The following is a 14,111-nucleotide window of genomic DNA, read 5'->3' as shown; positions in this document are numbered from 1 at the left end:
AACTCAATGACGCTATTAGAGCTGGGTACAGCAGGAATCTGGAAAAGGCAAAAAACAGCAGAATTCGAAAAAAACGTCTTCTGTCTGTCTGAAGCCCCTCCCACAAGACGACCATGGGTAACTGCCATAGACTGTATATAAAGATGGTTGATGTGCCACCACATACCCCAGCTATACTTAAGTGAGGCTAAAATATATATGGGCGCTGCCATCTTGCGCTAGTGAAGTCATATGGAGCCAGACTTGGAGCCAGACGCAGTAGCGATAGTCGCAGTGGGAGAACCCATCCGACCAATCGTTAGAAGCCCCATTGAATGCGAGCACATGGATTGGCTGTCACAGCTGTCAATCATGGCTTGAGACATTCACATTTGAGCAATGACCTGAAGGTCAAATTACACAAATGAAACCTTTAAATCTCCAGTGAACACACAGCACAATCAGTATTCAGTAAAGTAGTGAACATTTTAGTGGAAAATCTGTTTTGGACAATAGTAAATTCAGAGCATGCCATTTTAAAGTCTTATCATGTGTCTAGGTTGGATCTTTATTTTGCTGTATGACATCATATTGCAATTAGGAAAGCTCTTAAAAATGAAATGGGGCTTTTGCAAGACAGGATGGAAAAAAGGGAGATGATGCACGCAGCTGTTTCCCTTGGTAACATCGTGTTTTTGGATGAGTCCACAGAGTGAAGGCTGGTAGGAACAGGCAGTCCCGAGGATGTGATATGATGTTAAAAGGAGGCTGGTTTTCTAATTCTGATATTTTCACTGTCAGTTGTGCAAACTTTTTACCTTCCACGTGTCCCCAGACTCTCCTGCATTTTATGGTTGTCAGAAATGATTGAGTTTAACTGGGATGATGTGGTTATTTTGCAGCAGAGTTGTGCATTATTTCATCACAGCAATTCCAGCTTTCTATGTAGCGGTGTTGTGTTTTGGTGCCACACTTTTCAAATCATAGTCGCTGATATGGTAGTTTCAGCTCAAATGGAATTATGAATATTTGCAAAATGATTGACGTTTTGATGAAAACTGAATACTTTATTAAAACAAAATACCAACACCTTCCAACTCAGTGTTCCTCCCACCTGCACAGGGCAAGAAAATCAAACAAATGTGCAAAGTGCACTTCAGGGTGAATACAACACCAACATGTGGTATCGCTTTTTGTGCCAGACTTCGCCCTGCCTTGAAAATAGAGCACTGAGAGAACATTGGGTTGTGATGAAGACCAGAGTGTGTTATGAAACATCAAACACACTCCGACCATGACTTATTCAGAAAGCACTCCAGATTGTTGCTTATTCTACAAATAAAATATGGTGGTGGCTGTCACACACAAAGAATCAAACTCTGCTCAGAGCAGTGACATGTAAAAGACAACGGGCCTATTCAGTGGATTCTGGGAGAAAGAGAAGAGACAGAAAAGACAGAGCTGACATTGACGTGCATGTGTGCGTCTGTTCGCTTATAATCATGTTTGTATGCGCATGGTTTTATTGTTTCTTTTTTTCCTGCCTGTCTGTTCATTCATCTGCCCCTCTGTCTGCGTATCTGTCAATCTCACTGTGTGCGCTGTGCATCTGTGCTGAATTTGGACAGCATCTGCAGAGTGTTTTCTGTGCAAGGTTTGTTTTCCTCTCCTCTGGCTCAGAAAGTATTCCTCTGTCTGAATCTGAGTGCCAGCTCTGTGAAGCCTAATTATCCCAAATACTGTGAAATCAGCTAAACACGCGCAGAGGGTTGATGCAAATCAAATTCATGACCCTCTGCAGCACGAGTCATTTTATAGTCGCTCCAAATGCCAAAATACACCATTCTTGGTCTCTCACGCATTCACGTATTCACTCATTCATTTGTGACACAGTACACACACAGTGTTGTTTGTTGGTCTTGAATAGTGGTCTGTTGTGGGCTGCAGTATGGAAGGCCTTGAAGCTAGTTGTCACCACATCCACCATCCTCTGCACCTCCCAACGACGAAGTCAACTCACTTCGCTTTAGAAACATTTAACATACATACATACAAAGTATTCGTGGTTTACAGAAACGTATAATGCCAACATTTCCTCTGGCGGGGTGAGCACAAGGTAGCTTAACTTAATATAAAGCTTGATAGCCTGACTCTGTCCAGAGATAACAAAATCTGCACCTTTAAAGCTCACAAATTAACAAATTGTATCATGTTTGTTTAACTTGTATCAAAGCCAAACAACAATTCATGGCTTCACAGGAAGTTATATGCTGGGTTATTTCAAGCTTGGCAACCTCACAGTGATGACAAAACTTCAGGAAGTGATTGCACCCACACAAACAAGAAGTACTGAATGAATTAGTCAATTTAGACGTGCTTATAGGTGAATTTTTTTTTTACCTGGACGGAGCCAGACTCACTGTTTTTCCGCTTTAACAGCACTGACTCATGAAGTCACTGAACGCTCACAAAATAATCATCTGCTGAAATATTGAGGTTTTCCAGCCAGTACAGTATAACGCACCCATTTGTCTTGATGGAAACTCCCATTTTAGCTTTTCAAAGACCAACAAGAGAAAAAAACAATTTGAGAAAACGGTGTTGTGGGGCCAGTGGTACAGAGGCTAGATTACAGCGGGGATGGGGCTCTTTATAACTTCACCTCCACTGCACATCCAGTTCTAATTAGGTTCAAGAGGTATCCTTTCAAATTATACTGTCCTTCACTGAGTATTCATCATGTAGCTTCTGGTGGACCCGAGTCGTAATCAGTCTGTGTGGAAGTCGGTGAGACTCTGATAGACGCGGGGCAGATATAAAAGAAAGGGTGGATCTTAAATCTCATTTCCATCAGGCGCTGTGACCAACTCTCAGCCGGGGGGAGGATGTCAATCACTCAGATTACATGCATTTGTTCCACACCCACGCATGCGTGAAGGCAAAGACGACACACAGAGACATGCACAGATAAAGAGACACACACTCACAAAAACACTTAATCATGCTCCGGTGCTGGACGAGGCGCACATTCAGCGGGGGATATTTCTCACAACAAATTTTGCCAAGTCTTGTAATGACACATTTATTTGTCAACTTCAAAAAAAACTGGATGGATTTGAATTTTTTCGTTTTTACATATCAAATGTAAATGTAAACTAATATTGCTGGCAGCCTATGAAATGGTATTTTGCCAAGTCTTGTTTTGTTAACAGCATATTAAAAAGGCATGTTGTTTTCACTTTTGTTTGCTGTAAATTGTGAGTAGGGCTGCCAGCCACAATAAACATTTTTATGGCAGGATTTGATGATAAAGGAAAAAACATCGTGATGATAATATCAATATCAAGAAAATGTTTAATAATCGTTGTAATTCTTTTAATATTTTATTGCAAATTAGCTTTTAAACTATATCCTTATGTGAAAATACATTTGTAGAGAAAAAAATTACTTGAAAAATAATGTCTGGCACTTTTATTTTCCCTATGCAATAGTAGATGATTTTAACTCATTTAAAATATTAAAAATACTTTTTTTCCTAAACATTTCATACTAAACGAATCATTGATTGAGCGAGAAAATAATACAAAGAATAATTGATAATAAAAAATTTTGTCAGTTGCAGCCCTTTAAAACTTTCCACCTCAGGCCGCTCCCTAAACACATCCCTGATGCACACCTTATTTTAAAGATCTTCTGTGCTGCTGGGTTGAAGATGTGTGCATCCACATTTCGCCAAAGAATACACTTAATAGCTTGTTTAAAGTCCTCTCTCCATATATTATATGAGTCTTGACAGGCATGTATGTGAACTGTAAGTTGTCTGGTTGGCGAAGACTGTGAGGTTTTAATTCTAGTTAAAACCTGTAACTGTGACTGCGGTTACAGTCCCAACAATGTGAAGTAGCCTCTGAAAAGGACTCACTCTAATCTGCTACTCTCGCTGGAACAGATCCTTCAGCTTGTTCTTGTTTTTTCATGCTGCTCTCTTAAAAGCCTCTCTCAAGCCCAAGGTTATAATTTAACTTTCTTTGGCTTTCCTCGCCCTCCGTGCTGCTTTTATCTGAGAACTGACTCTTCTTTTAAAATGAACCGGTAAGCACTTTAATTACCCAGGTTTTTAGACGTGTATGTTTTTCTTCTGTTAGGACACCCGAGGTGGTGAATGGACCCTTAACTCCTCCACACACACACACACACACACACACACACACACACACACACACACACACACACTCACATCATTAGAACTGACTACAGTCTGCGTGGTCTGGGGTCTGTCTGTGCACATTACTACCTCACCCATTTAGAAACAATAACGTCTTGGTAATAATTCACCATCAAGATCAGTTTAAGTCAACACAGACACCATTCTTGTGAGTTACCAAGGGTTACAAACTGCTCAGGAATAATAATAGATCATAATAGTAATGATGACACTGCTGTGGGGTTTGACAGCAGGAGAGAACAGATTTAAAAAGCTGCTCCTCCTCCTCTTTAACTTGATAGTGTGCGAATTATTCACCTCATTGTTCCAGTCCTGGTTAATAGTCTTCCCACCATCTGCTCAAACTTCAACCGGCTTGACATCATAGTAGTTTGCTGGCTCAGAGGCTAATGACAGAGTCATGCCAAATATTAGTCATGGCTAATATTTGTACATCTTTTTCTACAGCACTGCGCACACACTCGTTCTCTTCAGCACGCAGATTTAAACTGCAGCTGTGGTGGTTTGTTGTAGATGTATACATGTTATGTTTAATAACTTGGTGTTATTTCAACTGTGCATTGGAATGTGCAGCGAATAACTTAAGAACCGTAGAGGGAAGTGAATGTACTTTTAGCGTCGGAGGAGGACGTGATGTGACCATGGATATATTGATGCACTATAGAGCTGTGTATGATGTAGCATTCAGCCTTGCTGCCAATTTATCCCCCCAGCCAACAACAAAAAAAAACAATTTCTGCTCTAGACCATCATTGTGAAAGACATGTCTGTAAAGCTGTTGACTGAACATATCGAATGGCACACATGGTCTTTGTTTTGGGAATAGTCGAAGGAACTATATTGTGTTTTTAAAAGTAGAAGGTTGTCCTTCAATTTTTTTCTTAAGAATAATAAGTCTGAGGAATCGATCTACCAATACAACTTGGCAAATTCCATCTGCTGCCTAAGATCATGTGATGCAGGGTTGTAATCACCTTTTTAACAGTAGGAGGAACATTTTCAATTGAAACCTTCTGCAACCCTTCGAGAGGGCCTGGGAGTAACTCCTGCTAAACTAACCATTTTGGAGCATTTTGAAAAGTAATGATGACTGAGTGTTAGGGAGCCAGCATATAATTGAAGGCTGCACATGAAAAAGTGCACACACTATAACTTTTTTCTTAATGACATCTTTATGTAACAGTCAACAGTGAGACGTCCTACCGGTCCGTTCTCATTCTGAACTCGTAAAATAGTGCCGCTTCGTCAGTGCTTTTGGCGTAAGTGTGCAACGCCAAAAGGCCAAAAGGGTATTACCATTGACCAAACATGGAGTTTTGCCCACCATGTTTATGCATTCACGATGCCAAGTCAGCAACTTGTGTTATTAAATTATCTCTGAGTTGTTTTCAGACATGAGAGGCCGTTCGTGTGAATTTTTCCAGTGGGAATGTCATTACTCCATTTATTCCGATATGACATGAACGTAGTATTAAAAATGGTGCTTGTTTTGTTGATGTCTTCCTCCACCTTGAGTTATACCCAGTCAGCACAGAATCATCCTCATGACCCTCCTAGCAGTTTTCGGGCCTGCACTGAAGTACATACCTTGAGGCACGGACTTGTTTCACCCCCATAAAAATTCCAGAAAATTGTTCTACCGAGGACCTGCGCCAACAGGCAAGTCCCCGTAAACTACCCCGTGTTCCTGCAGTGGAAACGGGTGTTATGAATGTGATGGTGAAGTTGCAGGTTTAACACCCCCCAGCAATGTTTGCAGTGGTGGAAGAAGTAACCAAAGTGGCTGTGAGGGAGTTTTGGGGCGTGCTGCACTTGGATTAGAATAAGACAGCATGAGGCCTTCAACAATTTCCTGTGATTCCCTGGGAGCTCAGTGGAGACTTCCTCTCCAGGCAGCGGCTGCCGGCAGCATGACATTCCTAGTTTGCAATTGATCTGTGGGATAAACTAACAGCATGGGGGGGATTTATAAGCAGAGGAAAAAGGAAATGCTGCATCAGCCTCACACACAGAGAAACACAGTTGTACAATACGTGCTTTGCACAGTGTGGTTACTTTGCACGATTGCTGCACAAATGATGAATTGTGACTGTACAGTTAAGTATCACTGCAGAAAACCCTTCGTGTGTGTGTGTGTGTGTGTGTGTGTGTGTGTGTGTCTGTGTCTGTGTCCATGTGCGTGTGCGTGTGCGTGTGCGTGTGCGTGCAGGAGGTTTCCTGTTTTGTAGGTACAGCGTGTAGCCTTTGTAGAGCCCGGCTGTGCACAAATACCAAGCTGAGAGTGGCTGTTGAACTTTGGAAATGTCAGCCACTGCTCCACCATCAGTTCATTCCTGGGTGTCCTCCCATCCTCCTTCTCTGCACGCCTTAAAACTTTGCTTGTGCAGAGAGTGACCTACTGAAATCTTTTGAAGCTGTGTCTGGGTTTGTGGGCAGCGGGAGCACAGAGGATACATGCCCTTAGTTCAAACACAAACAGGTTTTCAAAAATAACCTTGCCAGTTTTGCTCTGAAGACATGTGTTCCACCGGTCTTGGCGAGGGCAGCGGAGAAAAAGGTTGTTAGTGGAGAGGAAGGGGTGCAAAGACCACCCTCCCCCAAAAAATGGAAACCCCAGTAAAATGCAGCACAATGAGCATTATGTTGTGATTGTATCTGAGAGGATACTAGTTATTTTTCCAATTTTCAGCCAGCTTTGTATAACAACAATGTGGGCAGTATGTGTAGATGAACCATGGTAAATTTTCTTCCCTCTAACCAGTGCCAAGATGTCCCTAGACATCCCTCCTTCCCTCAATCAAATGACATATTTCACATTATTTGACAGTGTCTGGCCAGCTCTCAGGCTGTACTTCCACATATTTGTATTGCCCACCAGAGCTGGATCACAAGGATTTACCCGCCTCTCTCTCAAACTCGAACTTGGACTCGAAATGCAATCAAACGATAAAACTAGGCAATGATAATGTTACTGCAAATTTTAATGCCCCGATTAGCTGCAGTAGTGATTTTTTTTCAGCAGGAAGTGGGTACCATACTGTACAGTGAGAATGGAAGTCGAAAAAAAACTGATCAATGCTGATCAAACATTAAATAAGATTATGTTGCCTATTTATTAGCCAGGTGAATCTATTCACCATCTCTCCCTGTCTTCAGTCTGAACGATTTCAGTCCACCACAGTCCAGTCAGGCGAATCAAGGATCTGTAGTTGAAAACATCAGCAGCCGGTCAGAAACTGCATTATAGTAGATGATGTAGTTTGACAGCCACTGCTTTCAAAACAGTAATAGTGGCTCATGCAGCAACAAGTGCTAACATCAGCATTAGCAGAGTAAACGCAGGAATAAGTGAAATTAGATCAGCAGTAGAGTCGACAAGAACATTAAACTGAGACAAAAAAGGACAGGAGGATGCACTCTCGGAGTGCCTCTGAGGAGAAGACTTTTTTTTGCCATTTTTCTGACTGGATTTGGCAAAAGCTTGTTTTACTAACTGGCTCTGTTGGTGATGAGGATGTTCCCTGGTACAAATACAATGTTAATTGTTGTTTTGCCACTGATTGCACTAATGGAGAAGCAGAAACGAGGGGCTGAAAAGCTGATCACGGCCGTGCAGGTTGTTGTTCACAATGCTACGGACAGACGAGGACACTGCCAGCTGGTATTCAGCAGCCAGCTGCCTCTGGACTGCTGAATGAGAAATGGAGAAATAACATTAACTGGCAATGCCAGTGTACCACAAAAACTATGTTGTTGATGAGGTACACTTCACATACAAATGGTTAATATAAATAAATTGTATTTTATTAGACTTTTATAGACTGGCGACATGTAGTACAGGAACAGATGCAAATGCTAACGTATTGGCTGATGGAGTTTATCTGTCAAAGCGAGTAACTCCCGCAAACTAAAGTCCAGACTGAACTAGGGAGAGAAACAGGGTGTTGAGCTCATGTTATCAGGATGGTTTTACTAGACTACCTATTTCTCACCTCAAAAGTTTTAGCTTGCCGTACATAACTGTAACACGAGATCCAGCCATTCTTGCACAAAGACCAGTCTACATTACATCATCCAACAGCAGGAGTGTTTATTGGTCTGATGAGGCATGTAGCATTCTGGTAGTTTTGAGCAAAAGCATCCTTCTCTGTTTTCTCTGTTAACGTAGCACCAGTTTCAAAAGAATGTGCGTATTTCTACTGCATAGACGGCCTAGATTTATTCAAGGACCTTCTTTATTTCGGTGAAATACTTCTTTAAGGACTATAGTTTGCCATCTTTTCCCTCCACTAGGCTGTGGGGAGCTGTCCATGGTGCTGTCACATGCTAAGCAGGATTAATGGAATACATGCCCCATACCAGCACAGTTTACCTTGCACTCCTGCTCATAAATCCTGCTGTGAAACAGGGAAAAGCATCTCTTTCACCTCCCCATCCCCTGTCATGCCTTCCTCCCAATGCTCCCCGAATCACATGCCTCGAAGTCAGGCAGAGCACTGGCTCTCCCAAGAGGAGAGCGTCCTTCACTGTACAGTTTACAGTACTTGCTGCTGCATGATGAGCCTCCCTCATCTGTATGTTGTTTACATGTTACTGTGTCGTTCGCTGAGAGCAATAACATGCTGCTGCACCCCGGGCCTTTTTGAGAATGCCACTCCAGAGAGAAGCAAAATAAACATGTGCTCGTATATGCCAACAGTGCTCCATCTTTACACTCACCAGCCTGATACATGCATAGTTCATGGACACTAAAGGTCTTGCCTGAGTGGGGGAAAGAAGAGCCTCTTTATGCCAAATCTAATCGACTCACACCACTGCTACAGTCTGTGCTGCATGTTTACATCTTTCATAGCACACTTACACCACTAGTGTTATTGAAATGGATTTAAAGAGTTGGTCCAGCCCAAAATTTTAAAAAATACATATTTTCCTGATATTTGTTATGAGTCTAAATTGTTTGGTTGTAGGAATATTCCCTCAAAAGCTCTTTTTTACACAGAGAGTGCAATAAATGGCCACAACATAGTCCCTTCTTTATGCTTCCTTTGCATTTTTAACAGAACAAAATAATGGCAGCATCATGCTGCTCCAGTATGTAATTTTAGACAGCATACCGGCATCAAAGAAGCAAAAGAGGCCTGACAGGTGTGACATTTAACACAACAGTGCCTGCCTCTAGTGCAACATACATGTTGGCTACATGTCACCTTTTAAAGAATAACAACTGCACAATATGGCAATAACAATCACTTACTGTCCCTGTGTTATGGGACTGGATGTTGTCCTCTGCTTGAAGGGTAAGGAGCTCCCGAATCTCATAGTTTTACCAGTTTGCAGACATTTTCAGCTGCTTCTTGGTTTTTGAGTTAGCTGCTAACTGTTACCAGCTACTTTTCAAATGTCCCAGAGGTGGGTCGCATGCGTAACACTTCATCAAAACTGTCCTGCTCATGATCCTGTCCTGCCAGCTTCCCCTTTTATAATGAAGTCTGTTTAGTGCTGTTACTACTTCTGGTGCTGCCCTAAAGGCGTGCAAAACTCTGTTCCCCCATCCCACGATCGTAACTTTTATGAAGAACAGTGAGGTAAACTAGATGGCACTCAGCTTGTGGTGTTCAAAGCAACAAAAAAAGATTTGAAAAACTCAACAGTAATGTCTCTTTCCAGAAATCATGACTCGGTTACTCAAGATAATCCACAGACCCTGTTGTAAGAAGTTTCATGTTGGAAGGAATCATTTTCTTTCTACCAAAGTACACTCACCAACCATATTACCGCGCAAAGGGAAGCATGCATCTACTGCTAGCTCACTTAACACCACTGAGTTAGCTGACATTACAGCTCAGCCGGGGAGGATGCAATTAATGTTTACAACTCACGCTGTCACAAGCGTCTTGTCCATGGGTATAGTATATATAGTAGTATAAAGAACTAGTTCCTACACGAAACTGTTAACAACAAGGTCTGTGGATTATCTTGAGTAATGGGGTCATGATTTCTATAAAGAGACATTACTGTTCACATTATTTTTTTTAGAACTTTTAGCACCACGAGCCAAGTGCCAGCTAGTTCAATTACATTGGAAAGAAGGCAGACATCTCTTCTGCCGGTATCTCCAACACTCTGCAACTCACACCAAAATAATCTGGGCTGATAAATAGCACTACACATAAGAAGAAAAATATATATTTTTGATTTTGGGGGTAACTGTCCCTTTAAAATTAAGGTTTTCTTCAATTGCTGCATGAAGCATCACCTTTGTTTTCCTCCTGGATACTCGGCCTCTCTCTGTTGAACCAACGAGATAATCCATCAATTCACGGAACAAAGACCCTCAGTGACAATCACTTCTTCCTCCACACATCAGCTCTCAGCAAACTGCAGTTGTTGACTCCTGACCTTCCTTCATACCCAGCAGCAGCAGCTCGAAGTAAAATAATGTTATTGTCAGCCTCCACTCACATCATTTTGCCTTCTTTTCTCTCATGGGCACACAGTCTCGAGGGGTTTTGTAGAAAGCTCTTGAGTGCCCTCATGTGTTCATTGCTGTTTACTCAGATCAGTTTACTGTATGTGTGTGCTATTGACGTGAGAGAATCAAAACATTTCCTGAGATCCCTTCACTCTGTGTTGAAGGACAGACTGTCTGGTGTAATCACAGCGGCCCAAGGTGTGTTGAGTGTCCAGCTTACATCGTCTCTCATGCAACCACTTTTGACATGAATTTTGTGCTAGGATGTGTGTGTACACATGATAGCCCAGGCAGTAATGCACCAGCATATGTTTGATGCATACATATGAATTTAACGTCTCCACCAAAATGTTTCTGTTGATGTCACTGACTTTGAAGGAGCTGTGCCATATTTTCTGGGCCTTGCACACTAACGCACACCTTTTAACAAGCCAGCAGGACAATCAAGCATGACAGCATGTCTCCTCCTGTCTTTGCAGGAAGCGCTTTGAACCTGACGTGCCGGGCATTTTTCGGCTACAGCGGCGACGTCAGCCCACTCATCTACTGGATGAAGGGAGAGAAGTTCATCGAGGACTTGGACGAAGAGAGGATCCAGGAAAGCGACATCAAGTAAGAAACTCTGCTGGAGTTGATTTCACAGGACATGGCACTAATGAGGAATTAATAGCAGATGTAGATAAATTCACTGGAAAATATTAACGGACGATACCAATGGCTTTGCATGTTTTAGCCCATTAACTCCAAATTGCATTCACTAAACCAACCATTTTCCAGAGATTTATTTGCTGCCTTCCACACAGCTGCTGGTTTTCATTTATTTTGCTCTGGTGTGACCATCATGCAGAGACTTAAAGCTTGTTTTAAAGCATCACTCATTCATTTTGTCACCTTTATTTTATTGTTTAAATTACATTTTTGTTCAGTGGAAATGCGTCGGCAAGCAGGTGGAAACAGGATAATAAGCTACATTTTGCACAGTACCAATAGAGGCGCATCCATCACATACACAGCAAGATAATCATCTATTATGTATCGCAATACGTGTGTCAGTGAATTAAACACACACCCCTGAAATAGAAAAATCATATTTCAACTTTTCGAGGAATACTGTTTATTAACAGCTTTCTAAATTGTTTTTATTTTCATGTTTTAAACACAAATCAATGAGTACAAGCTTATAATTCCAAACATTGTTGTGTTAGTATAGCTGCACACTGTATCAACACAACATACTACAGTATTAGTGCCAGTGTATTGTATTGTACCACAGTTTTGTATTGATTATTTGTCCCACGCCTCATTGCATTTACCAGTTTTGCTGTCGAAAAGTCAGGCCTCAAGCCAAAAAAACAAAAAAAATCAACAAACCTTTACATCATGGAAAGAAACTGTGGTGTTTTGTTGTTTCTTGCATTGAAAAGTTAGTTGTTCTGCAGCTGACTGAAGTCAGGGATGTCGGAGCGTCCTTGAGTGCTACATCAAAGAGAGTTTTCAAACCAGTCCTTGTGTGCAGCAGAATTACCAGTTCTGGCAAAATATGAAAACGAATACAGGTGGTGAATTGTGTGTCATGGTGGATTGTCTAATGCCAGCAAGTTTCAAGTCTCTGCAAAATAATTTCATAGTGAAATTGGTGGCAGACACAGTTGTTGAGGTGCAGTACTGTTCTTTAATGGGTTAGTTTGGAATATTTCAACCTATTTTCCCGTGTTCTTATTTATAAACGACTAATGGGGAAAACTGTTTTTCACATTGGTCCAGTTTTGAGTAAGTGAGTAAAGTTTATATATGTAGCACCTTTCAAGAGCACAAAGTGATTTATAGCAAAGGATTAAAACACTAAATACAGATAATTACATGAAAAACAAACATAGGCAAATCAAACAAAGGCAAGTCAAAACAGATGAGTCTGCTTTTTAAATCCTTTCTGCCTAACTAGAAACAGCCCCAGGATCCCCATAGCCAATTCCATCAGACTACATTTAAAAAAGCAGTAATTTTAGTGTGTTTAGAGGCAGCATATTTTCTCACCTAACTGGGTGAATTTAGGGTTTATTTCGCCCAATCAGACTTTGCGATTGTTGTAACACTGAAAAGATGAACCAAGATGTTTTTTGTGAGTTTTATTTTGTTTCTGTTGATTTGAATGAAATGTGATTTACAATCATTAAATGGGGTCTGGTGGGTTTGGCAGTAGCAACTTTGGAGCTGTTTCTGGTTTAACAAAAAGGATCTCACGCTCTAACAAAAAGCTCTGTTTCTTATCAGACTCTTATAGTAACAACCTGAACATGTCAGTGGCAAAAACAACTTTTTGTGGATTTATATTGGCAGTGAAACCATGCCCCGAGTGGCTGTTGAAGCAGTCTTGCTCAGTACTGGACCAGTTTCAGAAACGTTTTGTTCACTTTAGTCACTTAGACACAAAAACATTTGAATATAGGGTCCAAGTTGACTAAATATATATAGTATAAATACTAAACTTAGCCTTTAAGATCTCAGCTTTCATGAATACTTGATGTGTTTCTCTTGCCCCATCTCAGTTTAGGATAAAATACGATGTGCATTCAATTTGTGAAATAGTTACATTTTATTAAATAGTTTGTTAAATAGGTAATGCATGCCACCATAACACAGAAAGATTTTCTTTAAAAAATTGAACCTATCATGTGAGACAAACATCTCTTGCCGTACGACATGCAGTCATAAATTCTCTGGCCTGTTCAGCTGTTGATTGTCTCAGAGTAATGCAGCCTTTGAGTATGATTTTTCTCATGAAAGGAAGAGGAAGCGTGGAGTTTGGACGATAAATCTGTGAAGAAGTCATGTCAATTTTATTGTATTTTGGACAGTTTTAGAAAGTAGGTCTCCAGTTAAGTTCTTACATAGGAACCAGTTTGTTTCTTTACTGTTTACTGCATTCTTTCCATGGCAAGCATTTTCTAAATTTGTATTTATCGGGTGGATACTAGGATGCACATTTACCGGTTTATACTCACCGCCACAGTAGGAAACCACCGTTTAAGAAAAAGGAAGTCCATATCCGCCTTTCTGTCCACATAAATCACACATGTACAAGTATAAGTCTGCTAAGTGTTGATCCTTAAAAAAGCACTTTCTTGTAACGGGCCCTCCCTTGTCCTCTCCTTTCAGTGTAACATTGTGAAATTCACCCAGCATGCCTCACTTTCAGCACTCCAAGACATTTAAAACAAGCCCATTTCCATGTTTCTCCCTCCTAGTGGTGTAACATATTTAAACAAGTCCATTCCCTCGTCCATGTGCATGTTTCCCATTAGGGCTGTTTGGAGAGGCTGCAGCTCTGGGGAGACAGCCCTGTCAGATGGTTAACAACCGCCATTTTTCACACCGCCGCCACTATCGCTATCTCCCTCGCTGCAGCCACCTATAGCGGCATGCAGATGGGCCACG

General features: G+C 41.3%; 1 protein-coding gene across 5 annotated transcripts in view; it reads left to right on the top strand.

The window, feature by feature from the left end:
* Positions 1-14,111, top strand: part of il1rapl1a (interleukin 1 receptor accessory protein-like 1a) — a 255,917-nt gene that overhangs the window by 218,311 nt on the left and 23,495 nt on the right. For all 5 annotated transcript variants that reach the window (XM_088083416.1, XM_088083414.1, XM_088083415.1 and 2 more), the window contains exon 7: positions 11,156-11,288. In XM_088083416.1, coding sequence (XP_087939542.1) covers positions 11,156-11,288 — 133 coding nt within the window. The remainder of the gene's footprint in view (positions 1-11,155; positions 11,289-14,111) is intronic.

Source organism: Plectropomus leopardus, chromosome 10 (assembly GCF_026936395.1).
Source record: "Plectropomus leopardus strain MGB_pleo_1.0 chromosome 10, ASM2693639v1, whole genome shotgun sequence".
NCBI classification, from domain to species: domain Eukaryota; kingdom Metazoa; phylum Chordata; class Actinopteri; order Perciformes; family Serranidae; genus Plectropomus; species Plectropomus leopardus.
Note: the sequence above shows the minus strand (reverse complement) of the source record. Positions and strands in the feature narration are given on the sequence as shown.